The sequence below is a fragment of the Bombina bombina genome, chromosome 2, assembly GCF_027579735.1.
Source record: "Bombina bombina isolate aBomBom1 chromosome 2, aBomBom1.pri, whole genome shotgun sequence".
Classification (NCBI taxonomy): Eukaryota; Metazoa; Chordata; class Amphibia; order Anura; family Bombinatoridae; genus Bombina; species Bombina bombina.
In genome coordinates this window covers 465,334,210-465,361,618 of record NC_069500.1, presented here as the reverse complement: position 1 = coordinate 465,361,618, position 27,409 = coordinate 465,334,210, and the positions used below count along the sequence as shown (strand labels likewise).

Below are 27,409 nucleotides of genomic sequence, written 5' to 3'. Positions count from 1 at the left end.
CTATGCAAGGGAGCCTTTTCAAAATGGCGTCCCTTGCATTCCTATTGGCTGATTTGATTTTTGAAATTCAAATCACCCAATAGGATGAGAGCTACTGAAATCTTATTGGCTGTTCAAATCAGCCAATAGGATGAGAGCTACTGAAATTCTATTGCCTATTCAAATCAGCCAATAGAATTTCAGTAGCTCTCATCCTATTGGCTGATTTGAACAGCCAATAAGATTTCAGTAGCTCTCATTCTATTGGGTGATGGGTAGGTTAGATTTTTGTTAGTTAGGTTTTTTATTTTGGGTGGTTGGTTGGGTGGTGGGTTTTACTGTTAGGGGGTCTTTGTATTTTTTTCAGGTAAAAGCTGATTTATTTAGGGCAATGCCCTACAAAATGCCCTTTTAAGGGCTATTGGTAGTTTATTGTAGGCTAGTGTTTTTTTTATTTTGGGTGGGTTTTTTTATTTTTATAGGGCAATTAGATTAGGTGTAATTTTTTTTATTTGGGATAATTTCGTTTTTTTTTTTTAAATTTAGTGTTTGTTATTTTTTATAATTGTAGATTCAATTTTTTTAGTAGTGTTTTTTTTTTAATGTGTAATTTAGTTTATTTAATTGGTAGTTTTTTAATGTTAGTATAATAGTTGTTAGGTTAATTGTTAGTTTAAACTTAGGTTTTTTTAATTTCACAAGTAAATTTTTATTTATTTTAAGATAGGGATATTGTAATTTTAAGTTAGGGGGTTGTTAGCTTTAGGGGTTAATAGTTTAATTTAGTTTTTTGCGATGTGGAGGGCTGGCGGTTTAGGGGTTAATAGGTTTATTTATTGGCGGTGATGTGGGAGGCCAGAGGTTTAGGGGTTAATAACTTTATTTAGTGGTGGCGATGTCGGGGAGCGGCGGAAAAGTGGTTAATACCTTTTATTAGTGGTGTAGATGTCGGGAGCGGCAGATTAATGGTTAATAACTTTAATATAGTGTTTGCAATGTGGGAGGGCCTCGGTTTAGGGGTTAATAGGTAGTTTATGGGTTAGTGTACTTTGTAACATTTTAGTTATGAGTTTTGTGTATCAGTTTTGTTGTGCAAAACTCATAACTACTGGTCTCAGATAGCGGAACGAATCATGTTGGTATAGGCTGTAACGCAAGCATTTTAGCCTCACCACACAACCTGTATTTCCGGCACTATGGAAATCCCACGCAAAAACATACATTTTTTTGAGTGCGGGATTGACGTTGTGTTACAGGCCAAAATGCTTGCGGTACAGCTATACCGACAAGACTCGTAATGGCTGCGTTACGTTTTTTCAGAGTTAAAACCGTAACGCAAAACTCATAATCTAGGTGACTGTGCACAATGGCTTCAAGGATTCAGCATTATTATATGGACAAGACTTAGATTGCAGAATGTTTAATTTGCAATGTATTATACCTCTGGGTCAACATATACATGAATTATGCATAGCTGGATTACAGTTATTTATTGGATTATATCCATTAAATCTCCTTGGTGTTTGTTACTGGGCCTTTTTGTCTACCTTTATCTCTTTAAAAGTTTCTTCTGCAAGGGCTGGTAAATACCACTTACTATTTCTTTACATTTTAACAGATCCTTTGATGTGCTAGTGTACTTTAGCGTTGTTCTTTTCTATTTATTTTTTATGTAGAGCGTTTTTCTACTGTAGACCCAAATATGCTTTTATCCTTTGCAGTTTGGCAAGTTATCAAGTTTAGTCTTCTTTTCAGGCTGTTACAATTTAAGTGGATACACACTTGAGGAAAATAGTTGTTGTACCATGTTGAAAGTGCATCACCCTCCTTTATGCTTAAACCTATACACTGTCGCATTGGATGTCTATTTTTTTTAAAAGATAGTTCAAATGTGACTGATGTGTCTCTTCACTGAGCATTATTGATGCCACTTCAAAATTCTAGGAACCTTTTTACATTTACATAAAACATATTATGTGTAGCTGTTGTAAATAAGAACTGTGTGTTCTCAATAACAACGTGTTTGTAGATTTACTTACTGGTAAAGGTACAGGTAGATAGCCTTTTTATCCAAACTTCCTAGGACTAGAAAAGGTTTGGATTTTGGAATATTTGCATCTGTAAAATAGGACAGTTTTGTGCAATATTTACATTTCATAAAATCCCTTGAAACTTAAATGTAGTTTTTGTCAGTATATGGCCGGGTTATAATACAATTTATTTAATAACTATTCTTTAAAACAAACCCCTGATAAAATGCATATACAAAACAATCAAAATCAATATTTTATTCCTAAATTCTTTATATTAGTTAAAGTTATAAACACATTGAATTATATTTATAGGAACCAGCTTATGAATCAAACTATACAAGCTTAAACTGTTACAATATTCTATACAAAGATCATAAAACTATACCTATTTTACCTTATTCACAATAATCTTCCAAATCAGATTTGCATTAAAATACCACAATAAGATACCAAGGTATGGATTGTTAACTTCCAGACAAATATATTTAAGCTACTTAACCCAAAAATGATTCTATATAACTCTAATTAAAACACCAGAAGTTATATATATATTATTAATGCAAACAGACAATTTCTCTGAGCTGAAATAAATTCTTATTTATCCACAATAAGGTAAATCCTAAAATATATATGTATAGCTGCAATCTGACTATAGTCTTAGAATACCTTTGTTTAAAATATTAAAAATATAGAAAAGTCCTAAATCACAACATGAACCATATTAAATGTTCCATTTTCCAAGTAGATTCAGGTCACCTCATATGAAGAAAGGTATTGCAATATGGATCAAGAAGTTAGTCCCAGGTTTTGCTTATAGTGACTGTGTCCCAAAATGGCAGCAAAGTTTTTAGTCAAAAGTTAGTAGAGAAAAATACTTTTTTTTTCTCTCTCTCCTTGCATGAGGTTATATCATGTGATATACCCCACCCTTTTCTTATTCTAATCAATGGAGCTGTCTTTCCATTGGCCCTCGGAGCTTGTCCCCCTTATTGGCTCATTTGGATTTGCATGTGTTCTAGTAGTTAATCCATTTGGCTGTCATACCATTTTTAATCACCTAGGGAGCAGCAGACAACCACGAATGCAGTCTCAACATCAACATTGCTATCAGCTTAATTATCTAATAAAAAATGTTTATCAAATACACTATTAATTATACTTATTAATAAGTCATATGTTTAATATACATGGACCATATTGTGCCATTTTATTGTGCCATTTTTTTCTTATTATTTTAATATGAAACATCAGTATTATTTCTAGCATCATACTAGCATTATCTTAAAATGCATTCAAAGTTGCATTTGATCATTTTTTTTATATTCATACAAACACAGCATATTTCACATTCAGTACACCTCTTTCTTCACAAAATCATAGCATTCATCATCCTGGTATTGTATTGCCTCTTAAATAAATACAGCACATTTCACGTTTCTAATAATTTTTGAGTGCATAGATTCATGTTTATGATCAATATTCATAGGACATCTTGTTGTCTCAAAAATAAAGAAACAGATGTTGAAATGAGTCAAACATGTATACATACTAATGCAGTTATTCATTTAATTTATTACAAATCTGAAAGGCATTTCTTAGATCCATGGAAATATGCATTTTTATACAATACTGAGGTATATTTTACTTTTAATTTAAACACAAGTTGTAATTCAAAATTAATTTACAAGTTACTATGCAACATGTGTTTCTGCTTAGCTAGCACAGATATGTATCTGAGTTTTAGGGGTAATTTACAGGTCTGTGCTAATTACTATATTCTAGAATTTCTGTTTGCTTATCTGACTTTATGTACAGAATGTCGTCTCCAAACATCCTATGATGCATGCTGGCTTGGTTGATTATCACGTTCCTGTTATGACCTCATGTGGAGTGATGAGCTTCAAAGTTAAATCAATTTAGAGATTTCAATGTTTGTTCTTTTTAGAAGTCCTGTCTATTTCTTTTGTTCTACACGTCTGTGTTTCAGACCAAGAGGGGGTTTGTTTTACAAACAATTTCACAAATAAAATGAGTTCTTGCTCTTATCATATATCTATGTGTAGATAAAATATACATACATATATATTATTTAATAAAACTCACAGATATCCTGACATTTTAGATAATTTTAAAATACTTTTGTAAATACAATACTATCAGAAAGATAGTACAGTACTATAATCAGAAATGTAATCATTGTTTTAAATACCTATAGACAAGCATTTGCATTTTAGAACACATAAATCAATTTGTTTTGTTCGGACAAATCCCAACGTCAGCAGCCCTCTGCAAAGCCAGAGCAGTCTAGGGTGTGTGAGGGCTCTCTCCGCCCTGGGAGTCATTGTACAGGTACCTCCAGCAGAGAGAGGTCTGGGATACTACTCAAACCTGTTTGTGGTCCCAAAGTAGGAGGGTACTTTTCGTCCGATTCTGGACCTAAAGTGTTTAAACAAATTCCTGTCTGTCCTCTCGTTCAAGATGGAGACAATAAGGTCCATTCTTCCTTTAGTCCACAAAGGACAATTTATGACCATGATAGACCTGAAGGATGCCTACCTTCATGTCCCTATACACAAGGAACACTTCAAGTTTCTAAGATTTGCATTCCTGGACCAGCACTTTCAGTTCATTGCACTTCCATTTGGTCTAGCTACTGCTCCAAGAGTTTTTATGAAGGTCCTAGGGGCTCCGCTCGCAGTGGCCTGAACCAGAGGGATTGCAGTGGCGCCTTTCTTAGATGATATTTTGGTTCAAGCACCGTCCTGTCGTCTGGCAGAGGACCATTCGAAAGCACTTCTTTCTCTTCTTCGATCTCATGGATGGAAGATACACTTAGAAAAAAGTTATCTTATTCCCAGTACCAGGGTGGAGTTCCTGGGTACGATAGATTCCATATCTTTGAGGATATTTCTTACAGACCATAGACGTTACAAGCTAACTTCCAATTGTCTTGCCCTCCAGACCTCCTTCAGGCCATCTGTGGCTCGGTGTATGGAGGTAATTGTACTCATGGTGTCCTGCATGGACATAATCCCCTTTGCCAGATTCCATCTCAGACCTCTTCAGCTGTGCATGCTGAGACAGTGGAATGGCAATCATTCAAATCTGTCTCAACAGATTTCTCTGGACAGCCGGTGGATGCGAGTCTCACAGGATAAGGAGCTGTGGACTCGAGAGGAATCCCTCCTCCCAATCAACATCTTGGAACTTTGAGCAATCTTCAATGCTCTGAACTAGTGATGTCGTGAATAGTTCGCCGGCGAATAGTTCCCGGCGAACATAGCTTGTTCGCGTTCGCTGCGGCGGGCGAACATTTGTGATGTTCGATCCGCCCCCTATTCGTCATAATTGAGTAATACTTTGACCCTGTACCTCACAGTCAGAAGACACATTCCAGCAAATCAGCAGCAGACCCTCCTACCTCCTGGACAGCATCCATTTTAGATTCATTTGGAAGCTGCATTCTTAGTGAGAGGAGGGACAGTGTAGCTGCTGCTAATTTAATAGGGAAATCGATAGCTAGGCTAGTGTTTTCAGTGTCCACTACAGTCCTGAAGGGCTCATCTGATCTCTGCTGTAAGGACAGCACCCCAAAAAGCCCTTTTTAGGGCTAGAACATCAGTCTGCCTTTTTTTTTGTGTGTAATCTAATTGCAGTTGCCTGCCTGCCAGCGTGTGTGTCAGGCTCACAGCATATACTGTGCCCACTTGCCCAGTGTCACCACTCATATCTGGTGTAACAGTAGTGTAGATTTAAAAAAAAACAACACTTTTTTGACTGTGTTAAATAATAGCATTCAGTTTCCTTCACACGTGTGCGTTTCAGTGCCTGCCTCCAGGGCACAGTGTCACCCCAGTGCAACTCATATCTGGTGTAACAGTAGTGTATATTTAAAAAAAAACAACACTTTTTTGACTGTGTTAAATAATAGCAGTCAGTTTCCTTCACACGTGTGCGTTTCAGTGCCTGCCTGCCTGCCTGCCAGGGCACAGTGTCACCCCAGTGCAACTCATATCTGGTGTAACAGTAGTGTACATTTAAAAAAAAAAACAACACTTTTTTGACTGTGTTAAATAATAGCAGTCAGTTTCCTTCACACGTGTGCGTTTCAGTGCCTGCCTGCCAGGGCACAGTGTCACCCCAGTCAGTTTCCTTCACACAAAAAGGGGCAGTTTGCAGAGGCTTAGATACAAGATAATCACAGAGGTTAAAAGTATATTATTATAAATGTGTTAGTTATGCAAAACTGGGAAATGGGTAATAAAGGGATTATCTATCTTTTAAAACAATAAAAATTCTGGTGTAGACTGTCCCTTTAAACGTGAAGCGGGCGTAACCCTTACACTACCTGATCGATACAACATCATACCTGATGTTTTAAAGCACGTTATTCCAAACAATTTAGGAATGTTAGGTGATTTATGCCCTTTATGGATTAAAACCAGAATCTGCATCAACTATGTAATTTTCCATGGGAGTTTTGCCATGGATCCCCCTCCGGCATGTCACAGTCCAGGTGTTAGTACCCTTGAAACAACTTTTCCATCACGCAAAATTTTAGGTTCGCGACATCACTACTCTGAATGCTTGGCCCCTTCCGGGTTCAGCCCAGTTTATCAGATTCCAATCGGACAACATAACCTCAGTGGCTTACATTAACTATTAAGGGGGGGGGGAAGGAGCACACTAGCAATAAGGGAAGTATCTCGGATTCTGGAATGGGAGGAGGCCCACAACTGCTCGCTGTCAGCGCTGTCAGCGATTTGGGAAGCGGATTTCCTCAGCAGACAATATTTTCATCCGGGGTAGTGGTCTCTCTATCCCGAGGTATTTGCAGCAGATGGGGGACACCGGCAATAGATCTCATGGTGTCCCGGCTCAATTCCAAGCTACCCAGATATGGGTTGTGGCACAGGGATCCTTAGGCGGAGCTAATAGATTTCCCGCCATTACCACTTCTACCTCGTGTGGTGTCCCGCATCAAGCAGGAGCGAGCGTTAGTTATTCTACTTGCTCCATCATGGCCTCCGAGGATGTGGCTCGCGGATCTGGTGGGGATGTCCTCATCTCCTCCATGGAGGTTACCTTGTCGCAGGGATCTGCAGAGACAAGATCCTTTTGTTCATCAAAATCTAGATTCTCTGAGGCTGACTGTGTGGAGAATGAACGCTTAATCCTAGCCAAGAGAGGTTTTTCTGAGAGAGTTATTCATACTCTCATTCAAGTTTGTAAGCCGGTTACTAGTCGTATCTATCATAAGGTGTAGAGGAACTACTTATTCTGGTGTGAAGAGCGTGGATTTCCCTGGCATAAGGTCAGGGTTTCCAGGATTCTTTCTTATTTCCAGGATGATCTGGAGAAGGGCCTTTCGGCTAGCTCTCTTAAGCGACAGATTTTGGCCCTATCTGTTTTACTGCACAAGAGGCCTGCTGAGCTTCTAGACATCCAGTCTTTTGTTCAGGCTTAACTAGAATCAGACCTGTGTTTCGACCTAGTGCTCCTCCTTGGAGTTTAAATCTTGTTCTTAAGGTTTTGCAGAGAGCTCCGTTTGAGCATATGCACACCCTTGACATTAAATTACTATCTTGGAAGGTTCTCTTTTTACTGGCTATTGGCTTGGCATGCAAAGTATCTGAGATGGCTGCCTTGCAATGTGAGCACCCTTACCTAGTATTACATGCTGATAAGGCCGTTCTTCGTACTGGGTTAAGTTTTCTTACTAAGGTTGTTTCTGATCGCAACATCAGAAGGAGCGGTTACTTCATAATTTGGATGTGGTTCGGGCCTTGAAGTTCTATCTTCAAGCCACTAAGGAATTTAGACAGACTTCTTCTTTGTTTGTTGTCTATTCTGTGAAGCGTAAGGGGCAGAAAGCCTCGTCCACTTCCTTGTCTTTTTGGTTGAGGAGCATTATTCGCTTAGCTTATGAAACAGCAGGACATAAGCCTCCTCTGAGGATTAGGGCTCATTCTACTAGAGCAGTGGCTTCCTCTTGGGCCTTCAAGAATGAGGCATCTATGGAGCAGATTTGTAAGGCGGCTACCTGGTCCTTCTTACATACCTTTTCAAAATTTTACAAGTTTGACGCTTTTGCTTCAGCCGAAGCATCTTTTGGGAGAAAGACTTTGCAGGCTGTGGTGCCCTCAGAATATGGTCCACCTCTCTTTTTACCCTCCCGTTTCATTCACTGTCCTCTAGAGCTTGGGTATATGCTTCCCACAAGTAAGGAATGAAGCAGTGGACTCTCTTCATATTAAGAAGGAAAACATAAATTATGCTTACCAGATAATTTCCTTTTCTTCTGTATGAGGAGAGTCCACGGCCCCCGCCTGTTTTCTCAGTTGGGCAGACCTAAATTGTATTTGGTTCTTCTGGCACCATTTATACCCTGATATTTCTCGTACTGTTCCTTGTTCACTTGGCAGAATGATTGGGGGATGAGGGGAGTGGGGGAGGTATTTAAGCCTTTGTTTGGGGTGTCTTTGTCTCCTCCTGGTGGCCAGGTTCAGTATTTCCCACAAGTAAGGAATGAAGCCGTGGACTCTCCTCATACAGAAGGAAAGGAAATTATCTGGTAAGCATAATTTATGTTTTTCTGTATGTATGTGAATAATATTTATGTAGTTTTTAGTGGAATCATTTGCATAACCTTGCCCAGAATCCTCTGGCAATTCAGTGTTTCTGGAGGAAATGTACCAGGATATAGTACTGGATATAGTTCAGTTCACAGTGCTACTCTGTGTGTGTGTGTGTGTATACTCTATGTGTAAACCTATAATCATTAAAATTATGAGCCAGAAAGTTTAATTATAGTATTAACTTTAACAATAAGGTATTGCTCGTCAATATTCCTGTTTCAGGAATTTTAATGTTTTACCACTTCACTGAACACTGATAATTTTGCTTTAGTTTATTAACACCATCAAGACTTTAGCAAGAAATATTGTCTGTAAAGTGACTATATATTTTAGACTAGTAAACTAAATCATGTATGCAAGATAGAGGTCTGCCTTCAAATACCATGACTTTCCATTGTCTGTTTTAAAAAGATGTTTTCAACACTTCCTACGGTTTTGTTCTTGGAACTTGAAAATATGCAACTAGGGGACACTGTGTGCTTATATAGTTACATTCCTATTTTTTTATCCTAGACTACACATGGGATATATGCATTGTGCTCAACATACTTTTAAAAAATGACAATTTTTGTCTTTTTCCCCCACATGATGCATTACTTTTCTTGCATAATTACTTTTGTTTTGGAGTAGGTAGAGACCCCACTGATGTGTTTTTATGCTCCTCCCCTTCATTAGACAGTGTAGGTTACAGCTCTGTCCATTTTCTTTTGTTTTGCACATATTTAAGGGATATGAACCCCCAAAATTTTGTGATTCATACAGAGCATACCATTTAAAAAAAGTTTCCAATTTACTTCTATAATCAAATTTGCTTTGTTCCCATGATATTCTGTGTCAAATAGAGACCTAGGTAGGCATCTGGAGCACTACATGACAGGAAATAGTGCTGCCATTTAGTGCTCTTGCAAATGGATAACATTTTTGCAAAACTGCTGCCATATAGTGCTACAGCAATGGGCCTGCTCCTAAGCTTACATCCCTTCTTTTCAATAAAAGATAGCAAGAGAATTAAGAAAAATGTATAAAACAAGTTAATTAGAAAGTTGTTTAAAATCACATGCTCTATCTAATTCATGAAAGAAAAATGTTGGGTTTCATATTGCTTTAAGCTTTCTTCTAAATGCAGAAATAACCCTGTAGTTTCCATTACTGAAATATAGACTGTGGTTGTACGGTCTGCACCTGGCTAGATTTTCTTTGGGATAGGTAATATTTATATCTGAGGGATATCCAGTATTCTGTTTCATTACTAGAACATAAGTATTACTACCTTCTGAGCGCTTCTGTGTGATCTAGTGCTGCTGTAAAGCTTCCATGTTATCCAGGCTGCATTTTTTTTACTTTTGGCATATTGAGTAGTTATGTTTTTGTTTATGACAATTTTGCGATTTTGTATGTTCTGCATGGCAAAACTTCAACAGTTGTGATGTACTGGGTCAGATCCATTTTTTCATAGACTAGATGATGCCACTGTTGCTATTTTCAGTCGCACTTGGCTAAGGATTTACTTGTTCAGACTGCTGGCTAAACTGGCTCTGGCAGAATTAGTCACAACTTTGAATTCTGGTGCACTTATGGGTTTTCTGATGCTAATTTAGATAATGTGTGTATAGGCCTCTAGTTATTAAGGTCTGTCGGACCTGATCCGACAGTGCGGATCAGGTCCGACAGACCTCGCTGAATACGACGAGCAATACAGCAAGAGCTGCTGGTGCAACGCCGCCCCCTGCAGACTCGCAGCCAGTAGGCCACCAGCAGGGGGTGTCAATCAACCCGATCGTACTCGATCGGGTTGATTTCCGGCGATGTCTGTCTGCCCGCTCTGAGCTGGCGGACAGGTTATGGAGCAGCGGTCTTTGTGACCGCTGCTTCATAACTGCTGTTTCTGGCAAGCCTGCAGGCTCGCCAGAAACACTGGGCATCAAGCTCCATTCGGAGCTTGATACATACGCCCCATAGAGTCTACTGCCTTTGTTCATTAAGCTAAACCGGTCATTGCTGTAATTGAAAGAAATATAGTCAAATACACAGAGAAGTTTAAATAATGCTACTTAATAATTTACTGATAAACACCATTCCTATGGGAGGGCAGGGGTTTTGTCAAAAAAGGCGTGGGGTGTATTTCCTTTTTCAAAGGTATTTGTGTTTGTAATAAAGCCTTGATTGTTCCTATATAAATCAATACTGGTTACCCAATCACAAACAAATATTTCACATATTCCCAGCTTTCTCACCTGTAGCATAACCTGCAACATAACTGCAGTTTCAGTTTTGATTTTAAAGATTTCCTAACTTTTAATCAATCCAGCCAGGGATCTTTACTCTCTATGTACATGTCTTTCTAGATATTATTATTATTATTATTATTATTATTATTATTATTATTATTATTATTATCTTTTTGTATTGCTCAGCAAATTTCCAAGATATTGTACCAGAAACACAGATTCACAAGTGATCTAGATCAGGGTTCTTCAAACCACGGGTCGGAACCCGTTACTGGGCCACAACATAATGTTTACTGGGTTGCGACTTGTGTGTGTGTGTTGTATGAGATTGTGTGGTGTGTTGTATGAGTGTGTGTGTGTTGTATGAGTCTGTGTGTGGTGTGTGTCTGTGTTGTATGAGAGTATGTGTCGTCTGTGTGTTGTATGAAAGCGTGTGTTATGTGTTTGTGTGTTTTGTATGAGAGTGTGTACAGTATATGTGTTTTATTAGAGTGTGTGTGTTATTACCTTTTACAACACTTTCAAGTTTGACCACAATCAGGATTAAAATATGCACACGTTTTAGTCACTTTGCCAAAAACTGCAGCTATCTTGTTGTATATTACTTCAGCAATTTTCAGACCAAGCATTAAATTGGGTTGTGAATGTATGGGGTATTGTGGCACTGGGTCTTCGGAAACAAAGTTTGAAGAACCCTGTTTATATCATGTACTCACTTCAACAACAAGACAGCCATTTCATCACATGTAATCAATATGTGCATTGAGTATGACTTGAAAAGTGCATTCATATTATTATTTCTACAGACATCAGTGACAAGATTTGCTTATCTGTGATGTCAGTGCTGATACCTTGCTTTATTAAATTGTGGTTGAAGGCTTAGACAAGATAAGTATGCTTAAAAACCAAATCTATATTGCCTAACCACCCATTATTAAAATGTCAGAAACCTTTTTAGTTATGAGTATCATATGCTCAAAGTTTAAGGAGTAAAACTTACATTGAACTAAAAAAAAAACAGATTTTAAGTATGATTTTATGTAAAGTTTTGTTTTTCTAAATGGATTATAACTTTTTCTGGTTTCCTTTCATTTATGACAGCCATACATAGAAGAAATCTGTGACAGCCTTCGGGGCAAAATATTTCAAAAATTTATAGAAAGGTAAGGTTAAATATATGATCATTCTCACTGAAATCACATTGTAACATTGTGGTATTAGGGGTGCTTTGGATAAAGGAAATTCACCTTAAGAACACAGTCAAAATTAAACTTTTTTTGATTCAGATATAGCCTGCAGTTTTAAAAACTTTATATTTTACTTCTATTATCTAATTTACTTTGTTCAATGCGCTACTGGGATCTAGCTGCTGATTGGTGGCTGTACATATATGCCTCTTGCCATTGGCTTCCCAAATTTGTTCAGCTTCCAGTAGTGCTTTGCTGTTCCTACAACCAATGGTTACAAGAAAAGTTGTTAAAAATGGTATGCTTGATCTGAAGCATGAAAGAAAAAAAATGTGGATTTCCTGTCCTGTTTATTGTAATCATACTTTTTCGTCTTAGATTGCTGTGTGCTGGTAATTCAATTAGCCAGTCAGTTTTGCATGTTTAATTAGTCTAGTGGAAGAACTGACAGGTTAATGGTATTTCTTCTGTTATGTGTGATCAGTCCACGGGTCATCATTACTTCTGGGATATAACTCCTCCCCAACAGGAAATGCAAGAGGATTCACCCAGCAGAGCTGCATATAGCTCCTCCCCTCTACGTCAGTCCCAGTCATTCTCTTGCACCCAACGACTAGATAGGATGTGTGAGAGGACTATGGTGATTATACTTAGTTTTTATGACTTCAATCAAAAGTTTGTTATTTTACAATAGCACCGGAGCGTGTTATTACTTCTCTGGCAGAGTTTGAGGAAGAATCTACCAGAGTTTTTTTACTATGATTTTAACCGGAGTAGTTAAGATCATATTGCTGTTCTCGGCCATCTGAGGGAGGTAAAAGCTTCAGATCAGGGGACAGCGGGCAGATGAATCTGCATTGAGGTATGTAGCAGTTTTTATTTTCTGAATGGAATTGATGAGAAAATCCTGCCATACCGTTATAATGACATGTATGTATACACTTCAGTATTCTGGGGATGGTATTTCACCGGAACTACTCTGTTAAAAGTCACTAATCCTTTTAATAAGTATTTATCATGTTAAACGTTTTTGCTGGAATGTAGAATCGTTTACATTTCTGAGGTACTGAGTGAATAAATATTTGGGCATTATTTTCCACTTGGCAGTTGTTTGGTTTTAATTGTGACAGTTTCGTTTCTCTTCACTGCTGTGTGTGAGGGGGAGGGGCCGTTTTTGGCGCTCTTTGCTACGCATCAAAAAATTCCAGTCAGTTACTCTTATATTTCCTGCATGATCCGGTTCATCTCTGACAGATCTCAGGGGTCTTCAAACTTCTTTGGAGGGAGGTAGATTCTCTCAGCAGAGCTGTGAGAATTTTATATTGACTGTGAATAAAAACGTTGCTCTGTAATTTTTATGTCAAATTTAATTATTGTTATTTTTCTAATGGGAACAAACCTTTGCTAAAAGTTGTGTTGTTTTAAAGTTTGATGCTATAACTGTTTTTCAGTTCATTATTTCAACTGTCATTTAATCATTTAATCGTTTAGTACCTCTTTGAGGCACAGTACGTTTTTGCTAAAAAAGATTATAACCAAGTTGCAAGTTTATTGCTAGTGTGTTAAACATGTCTGACTCAGAGGAAGATATCTGTGTCATTTGTTCCAATGCCAAGGTGGAGCCCAATAGAAATTTATGTACTAACTGTATTGATGCTACTTTAAATAAAAGTCAATCTGTACAATTTGAACAAATTTCACCAAACAGCGAGGGGAGAGTTATGCCGACTAACTCGCCTCACGCGGCAGTACCTGCATCTCCCGCCCGGGAGGTGCGTGATATTATGGCGCCTAGTACATCTGGGCGGCCATTACAGATAACATTACAAGATATGGCTACTGTTATGACTGAAGTTTTGTCTAAATTACCAGAACTAAGAGGCAAGCGTGATCACTCTGGGGTGAGAACAGAGTGCGCTGACAATACTAGGGCCATGTCTGATACTGCGTCACAGCTTGCAGAGCATGAGGACGGAGAGCTTCATTCTGTAGGTGACGGTTCTGATCCAAACAGATTGGATTCAGATATTTCAAATTTTAAATTTAAATTGGAGAACCTCCGTGTATTACTAGGGGAGGTCTTAGCAGCTCTCAATGATTGTAACACCGTTGCAATACCAGAGAAACTGTGTAGGTTGGATAAATACTTTGCGGTACCGGCGAGTACTGACGTTTTTCCTATACCTAAGAGACTAACTGAAATTGTTACTAAGGAGTGGGATAGACCCGGTGTGCCGTTCTCACCCCCTCCAATATTTAGAAAGATGTTTCCAATAGACACCACCACTCGGGACTTATGGCAAACGGTCCCTAAGGTGGAGGGAGCAGTTTCTACTTTAGCTAAGCGTACCACTATCCCGGTGGAGGATAGCTGTGCTTTTTCAGATCCAATGGATAAAAAATTAGAGGGTTACCTTAAGAAAATGTTTGTTCAACAAGGTTTTATATTGCAACCCCTTGCATGTATCGCGCCGATTACGGCTGCGGCAGCATTTTGGATTGAGTCTCTGGAAGAGAACCTTAGTTCATCTACGCTAGACGACATTACGGACAGGCTTAGAGTCCTTAAACTAGCTAATTCATTCATTTCGGAGGCCGTAGTACATTTAACCAAACTTACGGCTAAGAACTCAGGATTCGCCATACAGGCACGTAGGGCGCTGTGGCTAAAATCCTGGTCAGCTGATGTTACTTCTAAGTCCAAATTACTTAATATACCTTTCAAGGGGCAGTCTTTATTTGGGCCCGGTTTGAAAGAAATTATCGCTGACATTACAGGAGGTAAGGGCCACGCCCTACCTCAAGACAAAGCCAAAGCCAAGGCTAGACAGTCTAATTTTCGTCCCTTTCGGAATTTCAAAACAGGAGCAGCATCAACCTCCACTGCACCAAAACAGGAGGGAGCTGTTGCTCGTTACAGGCAAGGCTGGAAGCCTAACCAGTCCTGGAACAAGAGCAAGCAGGCCAGGAAACCTGCTGCTGCCCCAAAGACAGCATGAACCGAGAGCCCCCGATCCGGGACCGGATCTAGTGGGGGGCAGACTTTCTCTCTTCGCCCAGGCCTGGGCAAGAGATGTTCAGGATCCCTGGGCGCTAGAGATCATATCTCAGGGATACCTTCTAGACTTCAAATTATCTCCCCCAAGAGGGAGATTTCATCTGTCAAGGTTGTCAACAAACCAGATAAAGAAAGAAGCGTTTCTACGCTGTGTACAAGATCTGTTATTAATGGGAGTGATCCATCCGGTTCCGCGGTCGGAACAAGGACAAGGGTTCTACTCAAACCTGTTTGTGGTTCCCAAAAAAGAGGGAACTTTCAGGCCAATCTTAGACTTAAAGATTCTAAACAAATTCCTAAGAGTTCCATCGTTCAAAATGGAAACTATTCGGACAATCTTACCCATGATCCAAAAGGGTCAGTACATGACCACAGTGGATTTAAAAGATGCTTACCTTCACATACCGATTCACAAAGATCATCACCGGTATCTAAGGTTTGCCTTCTTAGACAGGCACTACCAGTTTGTAGCTCTTCCATTCGGATTGGCTACGGCTCCAAGAATCTTCACAAAGGTTCTGGGTGCCCTTCTGGCGGTACTAAGACCGCGAGGGATTTCGGTAGCTCCGTACCTAGACGACATTCTAATACAAGCTTCAAGCTTTCAAACTGCCAAGTCTCATACAGAGTTAGTTCTGGCATTTCTAAGGTCGCATGGATGGAAAGTGAACGAAAAGAAGAGTTCTCTTTTTCCTCTCACAAGAGTTCCATTCTTGGGGACTCTTATAGATTCTGTAGAAATGAAGATTTACCTGACAGAAGACAGGTTAACAAAGCTTCAAAATGCATGCCGTGTCCTTCATTCCATTCAACACCCGTCAGTAGCTCAATGCATGGAGGTGATCGGCTTAATGGTAGCGGCAATGGACATAGTACCTTTTGCACGCCTACACCTCAGACCGCTGCAATTGTGCATGCTAAGTCAGTGGAATGGGGATTACTCAGATTTGTCCCCTACTCTGAATCTGAATCAAGAGACCAGAAATTCTCTTCTATGGTGGCTTTATCGGCCACACCTGTCCAGGGGGATGCCATTCAGCAGGCCAGACTGGACAATTGTAACAACAGACGCCAGCCTACTAGGTTGGGGCGCTGTCTGGAATTCTCTGAAGGCTCAGGGACTATGGAATCAGGAGGAGAGTCTCCTTCCAATAAACATCCTGGAATTGAGAGCAGTTCTCAATGCCCTTCTGGCTTGGCCCCAATTAACAACTCGGGGGTTCATCAGGTTTCAGTCGGACAACATCACGACTGTAGCTTACATCAACCATCAGGGAGGGACAAGAAGCTCCCTAGCAATGATGGAAGTATCAAAGATAATTCGCTGGGCAGAGTCTCACTCTTGCCACCTGTCAGCAATCCACATCCCGGGAGTGGAGAACTGGGAGGCGGATTTCTTGAGTCGCCAGACTTTTCATCCGGGGGAGTGGGAACTTCATCCGGAGGTCTTTGCCCAAATACTTCGACGTTGGGGCAAACCAGAGATAGATCTCATGGCGTCTCGCCAGAACGCCAAACTTCCTCTCTACGGGTCCAGATCCAGGGATCCGGGAGCGGTTCTGATAGATGCTTTGACAGCACCTTGGAACTTCGGGATGGCTTATGTGTTTCCACCCTTCCCGCTGCTTCCTCGATTGATTGCCAAAATCAAACAGGAGAGAGCATCAGTGATTCTAATAGCGCCTGCATGGCCACGCAGGACTTGGTATGCAGATCTAGTGGACATGTCATCCTGTCCGCCTTGGTCTCTACCTCTAAGACAGGACCTTCTGATACAGGGTCCATTCAAACATCAAAATCTAACTTCTCTGAAGCTGACTGCTTGGAAATTGAACGCTTGATTTTATCAAAACGTGGTTTTTCTGAGTCGGTTATTGATACCCTGATACAGGCTAGGAAGCCTGTTACCAGAAGGATTTACCATAAAATATGGCGTAAATACCTATACTGGTGCGAATCCAAAGGTTACTCCTGGAGTAAGGTTAGGATCGCTAGGATATTGTCCTTTCTACAAGAAGGTTTAGAAAAGGGTTTATCAGCTAGTTCATTAAAGGGACAGATTTCAGCTCTGTCCATCTTGTTACACAGGCGTCTGTCAGAAAATCCAGACGTCCAGGCCTTTTGTCAGGCTTTAGCTAGGATCAAGCCTGTGTTTAAAGCTGTTGCTCCGCCATGGAGTTTAAACTTAGTTCTTAACGTTTTACAGGGTGTTCCGTTTGAACCCCTTCATTCCATTGATATAAAATTGTTATCTTGGAAAGTTCTGTTTTTAATGGCTATTTCCTCGGCTCGAAGAGTCTCTGAGTTATCAGCCTTACATTGTGATTCTCCTTATCTGATTTTTCACTCAGACAAGGTAGTTCTGCGTACTAAACCTGGGTTCTTACCTAAGGTAGTCACTAACAGGAATATCAATCAAGAGATTGTTGTTCCATCCTTGTGTCCAAATCCTTCTTCAAAGAAGGAACGTCTTCTACACAATCTGGATGTAGTTCGTGCCCTCAAGTTCTACTTGCAGGCAACTAAAGATTTTCGCCAAACTTCTTCCCTGTTTGTCGTTTATTCTGGACAGAGGAGAGGTCAAAAAGCTTCTGCTACCTCTCTCTCTTTTTGGCTTCGTAGCATAATACGTTTAGCCTATGAGACTGCTGGACAGCAGCCTCCTGAAAGAATTACAGCTCACTCCACTAGAGCTGTGGCTTCCACTTGGGCCTTTAAGAATGAGGCCTCTGTTGAACAGATTTGCAAGGCTGCAACTTGGTCTTCGCTTCATACTTTTTCCAAATTTTACAAATTTGACACTTTTGCTTCTTCGGAGGCTATTTTTGGGAGAAAGGTTCTTCAGGCAGTGGTTCCTTCTGTATAATGAGCCTGCCTATCCCTCCCGTCATCCGTGTACTTTTGCTTTGGTATTGGTATCCCAGAAGTAATGATGACCCGTGGACTGATCACACATAACAGAAGAAAACATAATTTATGCTTACCTGATAAATTCCTTTCTTCTGTTGTGTGATCAGTCCACGGCCCGCCCTGTTTTAAGGCAGGTAAATATCTTTTAAATTATACTCCAGTCACCACTTCACCCTTGGTTACTCCTTTCTCGTTGATTCTTGGTCGAATGACTGGGACTGACGTAGAGGGGAGGAGCTATATGCAGCTCTGCTGGGTGAATCCTCTTGCATTTCCTGTTGGGGAGGAGTTATATCCCAGAAGTAATGATGACCCGTGGACTGATCACACAACAGAAGAAAGGAATTTATCAGGTAAGCATAAATTATGTTTTACAGTTGCTGTCATTAGGTCCTGATTTATTTTTATTTTAACACTTAAAGGGATACTGAACCCAATTTTGTTTCTTTCATGTCTCAGAGCATGCAATTTTAAGCAACTTTCTAATTTACTCCTATTATGACATTTTATTTGTTCTTTTTGTATCTTTATTTGAAAAAGCAGTAATGTAAGCTTACGAGATGTCCCATTTTTGGTAACAGAAGTATATTAGAAAGTTGCTTAAAATTGCATGCTGTATCTGAATCATGACAGGGAAAAAATTGTGTTAAGTATCCCTTTAAACACCTCAAATTAGGGAAAAGCAATGTATAAACTAGCTCTATTTACATATATAAAATAAAACCTGGCACAGTTCCTAAAGGCCTCATTTCCATCATATACTTCATATACCTTCCTGCAGGTGACTTCTCTGCTTCTACTTAGAGTATGGTAATATATGTTGCTGTTGCACACCCTTAAAAGTTTAATTGTATAGATAAATATGCATACTGTATTTTGCTCTCTCTTAGTACACTATGCTCTCAACTATGAGAATCCAGTGACCCTATGATCTCTTTAAGGGTTGTCAGTAGCCCTGCAATGCATATCAGTGTGTGCAGCCTAAGGTTTTTCCACTCTTCTTCAGGATAATATTTATTTTTCTTTCATGTAATTGTCAAAATTTTATTTTGCTTTTATGTCAAACTTGGCGCCAAATAATTTCATTATTTTAAACCCCATTTCCTATATGCCTCTTGCCTTTTTTTATGTCAAAGGGCTATGCTGTTTGCATTTTTTTCCCATTCCTGAAACTGCCATATAAGGAAATTGATATTTTTGCTTTATATGTTGTTTTTTCTCTTATATTTGCAAGATGTCTCAATCTGATCCTGTCTCGGAAACTACTGTTGGATTCCTGCTGCCTGATAACAGTTCTACCAAAGATAAGTGTGTCTGTTGTAAATTTGTGGAGATTATATCTCCAGCTGTGGTATGTAATAGTTGTCATGATAAGCTTTTACATGCAGAGAATGTATCCATCAGTTCTAGTACTATGCCTGTTGTTCCTTCAACATCTAATGTACATGATATCCCTGTAAATATAAAAGATTTTATTGCTGATTCAATTCAGAAGGCCTTGTCTGCTATTCCGCCTTCTAATCAACATAAAAGGTCTTTTAAAACTTCTCATAAGGTTGATGAAATTTCAAATGACCGACAACATACTGAATTATCCTCCTCTGATGAGGATCTATCTGATTCAGAAGATCCTTCCTCAGATATTGACACTGACAAATCTACTTATCTATTTAAAATGGAGTATATTTGTTCCTTGTTAAAAGAGGTGTTGATTACTTTGGATATTGAGGAAACTAGTCCTCTTGATACTAGAACTAGTAAACGTTTAAATTCTGTTTATAAACCTCCTGTGGTTACTCCATAGGTTTTTCCAGTTCCTGTTGCTATTTCTGATATGATTTCTAAGGAATGGAATAGGCCTGCTATCTCTTTTATCCCTTCTTCAAGGTTTAAATTTTTTTATCCTTTGCCAGCAGTTAAATTGGAGTTATGGGAAAAGATCCCCAAAGTTGATGGGGCTATTTGTACTCTTGCCAAACGTACTACTATTCCTATGGAAGATAGTACTTCCTTTAAGGACCCTTTAGATAGGAAACTTGAATCTTATCTAAGGAAAGCTTATTTATATTCTGGCTGTCTTCTCAGGCCTGCCATTTCTATGGCTGATGTTGCAGCTGCATCAACTTTTTGGTTGGAAAGTTTAGCGCAACAGGAAATGGATCCTGATTTGTCTAGCATTGTTCGCTTGCTTCAACATGCTAATCATTTTATCTGTGATGCCATTTTTTTATATCATCAAAATTGATGTTATATCTATGTATTTAGCTATTTTAGAGCTTTGTGGCTCAAATATTGGAATGCTGACATGGTATCTAAGTCTAGATTACTATCTCTTTCTTTCCAAGGTAATAATTTATTTGGTTCTCAGTTGGATTCGATTATTTCAACTGTCACTGGGGGGGAAGGGAGTTTTTTTGCCTCAGGATAAAAGACCTATGGGTAAATCTAAAGCTTCTAACCATTTTCGTTCCTTTCTACAAAATAAGGAACAGAAACCCAATCCTTCCCCCAAAGAATCTGGTTCCAATTGGAAACCTTCGAGTTGGAATAAATCCAAGCTGTTTAAAAAAACCAAAGCCAGCCCCCAAGTCTGCCTGAAGGTGCCGACCTCATTCCTGCTCAGCTGGTGGGGGGCAGATTAAGATTTTTCCAAAGCATTTGGGCAGATCCTGTCCAAAATCAATGGATTCAGAGTATTGTCTCTCAAGGGTATTGAATAGAATTCAGAGTAAGACCTCCTGTGAGAAGATTTTTTTCTCTCACGCATCCCAACAAATCCAGTAAAGGCTCAGGCTTTTCTAAAGTGTGTTTCAGATCTGGAGCTTTCAGGGCTAATCATACCAGTTCCATTTCAGGAACAGGGTCTGGGGTTTTATTCAAATCTATTCATTGTCCCAAAGAAAGAAAATTCATTCAGGCCAGTTCTGGATCTGAAAAATTTGAATCGCTTTGTAAGAGTGCCAGCATTCAAAATGGTGACTATAAGGACTATTCTGCCTTTTGTTCAGCAAGGTCATTATATATCCACGATAGACTTACAGGATGCATATCTTCATATTTCGATTCATCCAGACCACTATCAGTTTCTGAGATTCTCTTTTCTAGACAAGCATTACCAATTTTTCGCTCTTCCATTTGGCATAGCGACAGCTCCAAGAATCTTTTCAAAGGTTCTTGGTGCCCTACTCTCTGTAATCAGGGAACGGGGTATTGCGGTGTTTCCTTATTTGGACGATATCTTGGTACTAGCTCAGTCTTTACATTCTGCTAAATCTCACACAAATCAACTAGTGTTGTTTCTTCAAAGACATGGTTGGAGGATCAATTTACCAAAAAGTTTCTTGATTCCTCAGACAAGGGTCACCTTTTTAGGTTTCCAAATAGATTCAGTGTCCATGACTATCTCTAACAGACAAGAGACGATTAAAATTGGTTTTAGCTTGTCGGAACCTTCAGTCTCAATCATTCCCTTCAGTAGCTATGTGCATGGATGTTTTAGGTCTCATGACTGCAGCATTGTACGCGATCCCCTTTGCTCATTTTCATATGAGACCTCTCCAGCTTTGTATGCTGAATCAATGGTGCAGGGATTATACAAAGATATCACAATTAATATCCTTAAAGCCCAATGTTCGACTCTTTCTGACTTGGTGGTTAGATCACCATCGTATAGTTCAAGGGGCTTCTTATGTTTGTCCAACCTGGACTGTGATCACAACAGATGCAAGTCTTTCAGGTTGGGGAGCTGTTTGGGAATCTCTGACAGCACAAGGGGTTTGGAAATCTCAAGAGGCGAGGTTACCAATTAATATTTTAGAACTCCGTGCTATTTTCAGGGCTCTTCAGGTTTGGCCTCTGCTGAAGGGAGAACCGTTCATTTGTTTTCAGACAGACAATATCACAACTGTGGCATATGTCAATCATCAGGGTGGGACTCACAGTCCCCTAGCTATGAAAGAAGTATCTCGGATACTTTCTTGGGTGGAATCCAGCTCTTGTCTAATTTCTGCGGTTCATATCCCAGGTGTAGACAATTGGGAAGAGGATTATCTCAGGCGTCAGACTTTACATCCGGGGGAGTGGTCACTCCATACAGATGTGTTTTCTCAGATTGTTCAGATGGGGTTTTTTCCATAAATAGATCTGATGGCTTCCCATCTAAACAAGAACCTTCCCAGGTACCTGTCCAGGTCCAGGGATCCTCAGACGGAGGCGGTGGATGCGGTAGCAGTTCCTTGGTGTTGCCAACCTGCTTATATCTTCCCGCCTCTAGTTCTTCTTCCAAGAGTGATCTCCAAGATCATCATGGAACAATAGTCCAGTTGCCAACCTTGGCTACTTCCTTTAAGACCAGACCTTCTGTCTCAAGGTCCGTTTTTCCATCAGGATCTCAAATCATTAAATTTGAAGGTATGGAAATTGAACGCCTAGTGCTTAGTCATATAAGTTTTTCTGACTTAGTGATTAATACTATGTTACAGGCTCGTAAATCTGTTTCTAGGAAGATTTATTATTGAGTTTGGAAGATTTATATTTCATGGTGTTCTTATAAATTCTCCTGGCATTCTTTTAGAATTCCTAGAATTTTACAGTTCCTTCAGGATGGTTTGGATCAAGGTTTGTCTGCAAGTTCCTTGAAGGGACAAATCTCTGCTCCTTCTGTTTTATTTCACAGAAAGATTGCTAAGCTTCCTGATATTCACTGTTTTGTACAGGCTTTAGTCCGTATCAAGCCTGTCATTAAATCAATCTCTCCTCCTTGTAGTCTTAATTTGGTTTTGAAGGCTTTACAGGCTCCTCCGTTTGAGCCTATGCATTCTTTGGACATTAATCTACTTTCTTGGAAAGTGTTGTTCCTTTTGGCCATCTCTTCTGCTAGAAGAGTTTCTGAATTATCTGCTCTTTCTTGTGAATCTCCTTTTTTGATTTTCCATCATGATAAGGCAGTTTGGCGGATTTCATTTAAATGTCTACCTAAGGTTGTGAATTCTTACAACATTAATAGAGAAATTGTTGTTCCTTCTTTGTGTCCTAATGCTAAGAATTCTTTGGAGAGATTCTTACATTCTTTGGATGTTGTAAGAGCTTTGAAATATGTTGAAGCTACTAAAGATGTCAGGAAGACTTCTAGTTTTTTGTTGTCTTTTCAGGTTCTTGGAAAGGTCAGAAAGCTTCTGCCATTTCCTTAGCATCTTGGTTAAAGCTTTTGATTTATCAGGCTTATTTGGAGTCAGGTCAGGCCCCGCCTCAGAGAAATTACAGCTCATTCTACTAGATCAGTCTCCACTTCGTGGGCTTTTGAGAATGAAGCTTCAGTTGATCAGATTTGCAAAGCAGCAACTTGGTGTTCTTTGCATACATTTACTAAATTCTACCGTTTTGATGTATTTGCTTCTTCAGAAGCAGTTTTTGGTAGAAAAGTTCTTCAGGCAGCTGTTTCAGTTTGACTCCTCTGCTTATGTTTAAGTTTTTTTCTTTTCAACTATGAAAAAAAACTTATATTTTTGGTTGTGGATTAATTTTTCAGCGTAAAATGGCTATTATTTTTATCCCTCCTTTTCTAATGACTCTTTTGTGGAGTTCCACATCTTGGGTATTACTATCCCATACATCACTAGCTCATGGACTCTTGCCAATTACATGAAAGAAAACAGAATTTATGTAAGAACTTACCTGATAGTCATTTCTATCATATTGGCAAGAGTCCATGAGACCCACCCTTTTTATGGTGGTTATGATTTTTTGTATAAAGCACTATTATATTTCCAAGTTCCTTTTTTTTATGCTTTTTTACTCCTTTATCACCCCACTACTTGGCTATTCGTTAAACTGAATTGTGGGTGTGGTAAGGGGTGTATATATAGGCATTTTGAGGTTTGGGAAACTTTGCCCCTCCTGGTAGGATTGTATATCCCATACATCAATAGCTCATGGACTCTTGCCAATATGAAAGAAATTAATTTATCAGGTAAGTTCTTACATAAATTATGTTTTTTAAGACCCTATGGATAGGAAGTTAGATTCTATTTATATAAAGGCTTTTCAACAAACCCATGTTTTTTTAGACCTGAACTTAGTATTGCTTATGTTACTGCAGCCTCAACTCTTTGGTGTGATAACTTTTCTAATGAATCTGCTGGTATTGAGTATTGAAATCAATTAAGACTTTTATGGTCAGCTAATGCTTATTTTTTATGCTGTGTGTTGACGTAATTAAGATGAATGGCAAAATGATGGCATTAGCAGTCCTAACCAGGAGGCAATACATTGGAGTCCTGTGGTTAGCACAACCACCTGGCAAACTGGAAGGTTGAGAGTTTAAATTTTGCCAAGGTTGCTGATTTCTAATAAGATATGGTTTCTAAGTCTAGGTTTTTTGTCCCTTCTGTTTCAGAAAATAATTTTGTTTGGGCCTGGTCTTGGAGGTAAAGGAGGTTTTCTCCCTTAGGACAAAAAGTCTTATGGTGAGGTCAGGACGCCTCTTTCATTTAGAAACATGGCTCTTCCCGATTTTCCTGGAAGCCATATTCAAATAGAAACAAGTCTAAAAAGTCTAGAAAAAACTGCATTCTCTATGAAGTCAGCATACAGATATGACCTCGAATCCAATATTTCATGTAGGGAATAGATTGGTTTTTTTTCTGGGGGTTTGGTTTCAATCTGTTAAGATCCATGGGTTCTGAATATAGTTTCTCAGGTATACAAGTTCCCCCATTGAAAGGTTTCTTCTGTCTCTTGTTCCAAAGAATCCTGTAAAGGCAAGGACCTTCTTTCACTCAGTCTTAGATCTGGAATCTTTGAGAATTATAGTCCCAGTTCTAGAGTTGGAACAAGGCTATGGGTTTTATTCTAACCTCTTCATTGTTCTTATTAAGCAGGGGACTTACATGCCAGTTCTGGATTTAAAGACTTTAAACAAGTTTCGCAAGCTTCCTTATTTCAAGATGGAGACAATTCAGATGATTTTGCCTCTTGTTCTACAAGGGCAGTTTATGTCTATAATAGATTTGGTGAATGCTTTTCTTTATATAACTGTCACAGGGATCATCATTAGTTTCTCAGTTTTGCATTCCAGGAAAAGCTCTTTCAATTTGTAGATATTCCTTTTGGTTTAGCTACTGCTCCCAGAATTGTTTTCTAAAGTTCTGGGAATGCTTCTGTCTATAATCAGAGCTCAGAGTATTTTGGTGGTTCTTTACCTGTATGATATATTGGTATATGTTCCATTTAGCAGTAGATCATATTAAAATACTCTTGTTGTTCCTTCAAGAGCATGATTGGAGAATCAGTTTCTAAAGTGTTTTCTTTCTCCTCATAACAGGACTATATTATTAGGTATCATTATAGACTCAGTCTCTTTTAGACTTTCTTTGACAGAGGGAAAAGACCACATAGGACAAAAGGTCATCTTCATCAGATCTGCAAAGTAACAAGAGATAGAAAGATGTAGGCCTGACAAAACAACCAAGAAGCTATTAGAGCAACCTAAAAATCCAACTGAAGACCCCTGAGGAGCAAGTTTTTATCAACGGAGAAACCATCAGATCTATTTGTGGAAGACCTCATCAGTCCACAATCTGACTGAGAAGTCTGCTTTCAAAATGCTCAGCCCTAGAATATGAATTGCAGAAATCAAACAGAGAAATGTCTTTGCCCAAGACAAAATTCAGGACACTTCTCTCATCGCCAGGGATCTGCGAGTTCCCTCTTGAAGAAAGAAATAAGCCACCACTGTGACATTCTCTGAATGGAAACACAGAAAAGTCTCTCTTCAACAGAGGCTAGCTCTGTAGAGCCATGTTCTAAAGCATTTATACATTCAAAACAGAAATACTTAAAGCCAAATACAGGAATGCCTACTTGAGGCCAAAGACTGGAACAGGATACAGAAGGTGGTTGGACACCCACTGCAGAGTTTGAGCACAATAGCTGAATGCTGGTATGTGGCGGATGCCCTCTGCAGGGCTAGGAAGCAGGAACTAGAGACTGGCACTTGGCAGATACCCTCTGCAGAGCTAGTGTACAGTAACTTGATACAGGGACTTTGCAAACACCCTCTTCAGAGCTTGGGTGCAGTATCTGGAGAATGGTACTTGGCAGATACCCTCTGCAGAACTTGGATGCAGTAGCTGGATACTGGAATTTGGCAAATGCCCTCTGCAGGGCTAGGCACTGAAACAGGATACCAGTTCTTGTCAGGCACCCTCTACAAGACTTGGGTACAGAAGCAGGATAAAGACATAGGATAACAGGTAGCAGGGACAGGCTTGTGATGAGAGAATAGCCAGGAGACAAGCTAAGAGTCAGACACCTGAGAGCTGTCCAATAAGTCACCAAATACAGGGAGTAGTCAGGAGACAAGGTCAAGTTGGTTATACTAGAATAGCAGTCTGATATTTAATCAAACAAAATGGAAAAAGGCACTAACCGACTGGTAGAACCACAATGTCAGAACAGTGCTGATGCACAACCAGTGCAGGCCACAGCACTCCGAAAGCATCAGCACAAGCTAAAGCCCTCTGGTGGCACTGAGATGGGGCTATAGGCTGTGAATCAAAAGTCCCAGGTACGGGTGTGACAGATCCCTGCATTCCAGACTAAAGTAAGTTTAAAAAGTGCTTATGTGAAACCAAGCAAGGAGCTGAGAGAATGTTCCACATTATTTCATTAGGTTCTAAAATATCTCAACTTGGTGGCTGGGAGAATTTATGCTTTGTTTCTCCAACATAGGTGTGTCCGGTCCACGGCGTCATCCTTACTTGTGGGATATTCTCTTCCCCAACAGGAAATGGCAAAGAGCCCAGCAAAGCTGGTCACATGATCCCTCCTAGGCTCCGCCTTCCCCAGTCATTCTCTTTGCCGTTGTACAGGCAACATCTCCACGGAGATGGCTTAGAGTTTTTTGGTGTTTAAATGTAGTTTTTATTCTTCAATCAAGAGTTTGTTATTTTAAAATAGTGCTGGTATGTACTATTTACTCTGAAACAGAAAAGAGATGAAGATTTCTGTTTGTAAGAGGAAAATGATTTTAGCAACCGTTACTAAAATCGATGGCTGTTTCCACACAGGACTGTTGAGAGGAATTAACTTCAGTTGGGGGAAACAGTGAGCAGACTTTTGCTGCTTGAGGTATGACACATTTCTAACAAGACTAGGTAATGCTGGAAGCTGTCATTTTCCCTATGGGATCCGGTAAGCCATTTTTATTACATAAGAATAAAGGGCTTCACAAGGGCTTTTAAGACTGGTAGACATTTTCTGGGCTAAAACGATTGATATATAAGCATTTTTTATACTTCATAGCTTTGAGGAGTTATTTTATTCTTGGGAATTATGTAAAATAACCGTCAGGCACTGTACTGGACACCTTTTTCTC

The 27,409-nt window shown here is 39.4% G+C and overlaps 1 protein-coding gene across 1 annotated transcript in view; it reads left to right on the top strand.

Moving 5' to 3' along the window:
- Window positions 1–27,409, top strand: part of GRK3 (G protein-coupled receptor kinase 3) — a 737,240-nt gene that overhangs the window by 503,444 nt on the left and 206,387 nt on the right. The window contains exon 6 of the mRNA XM_053702091.1: window positions 11,980–12,041. Coding sequence (XP_053558066.1) covers window positions 11,980–12,041 — 62 coding nt within the window. The remainder of the gene's footprint in view (window positions 1–11,979; window positions 12,042–27,409) is intronic.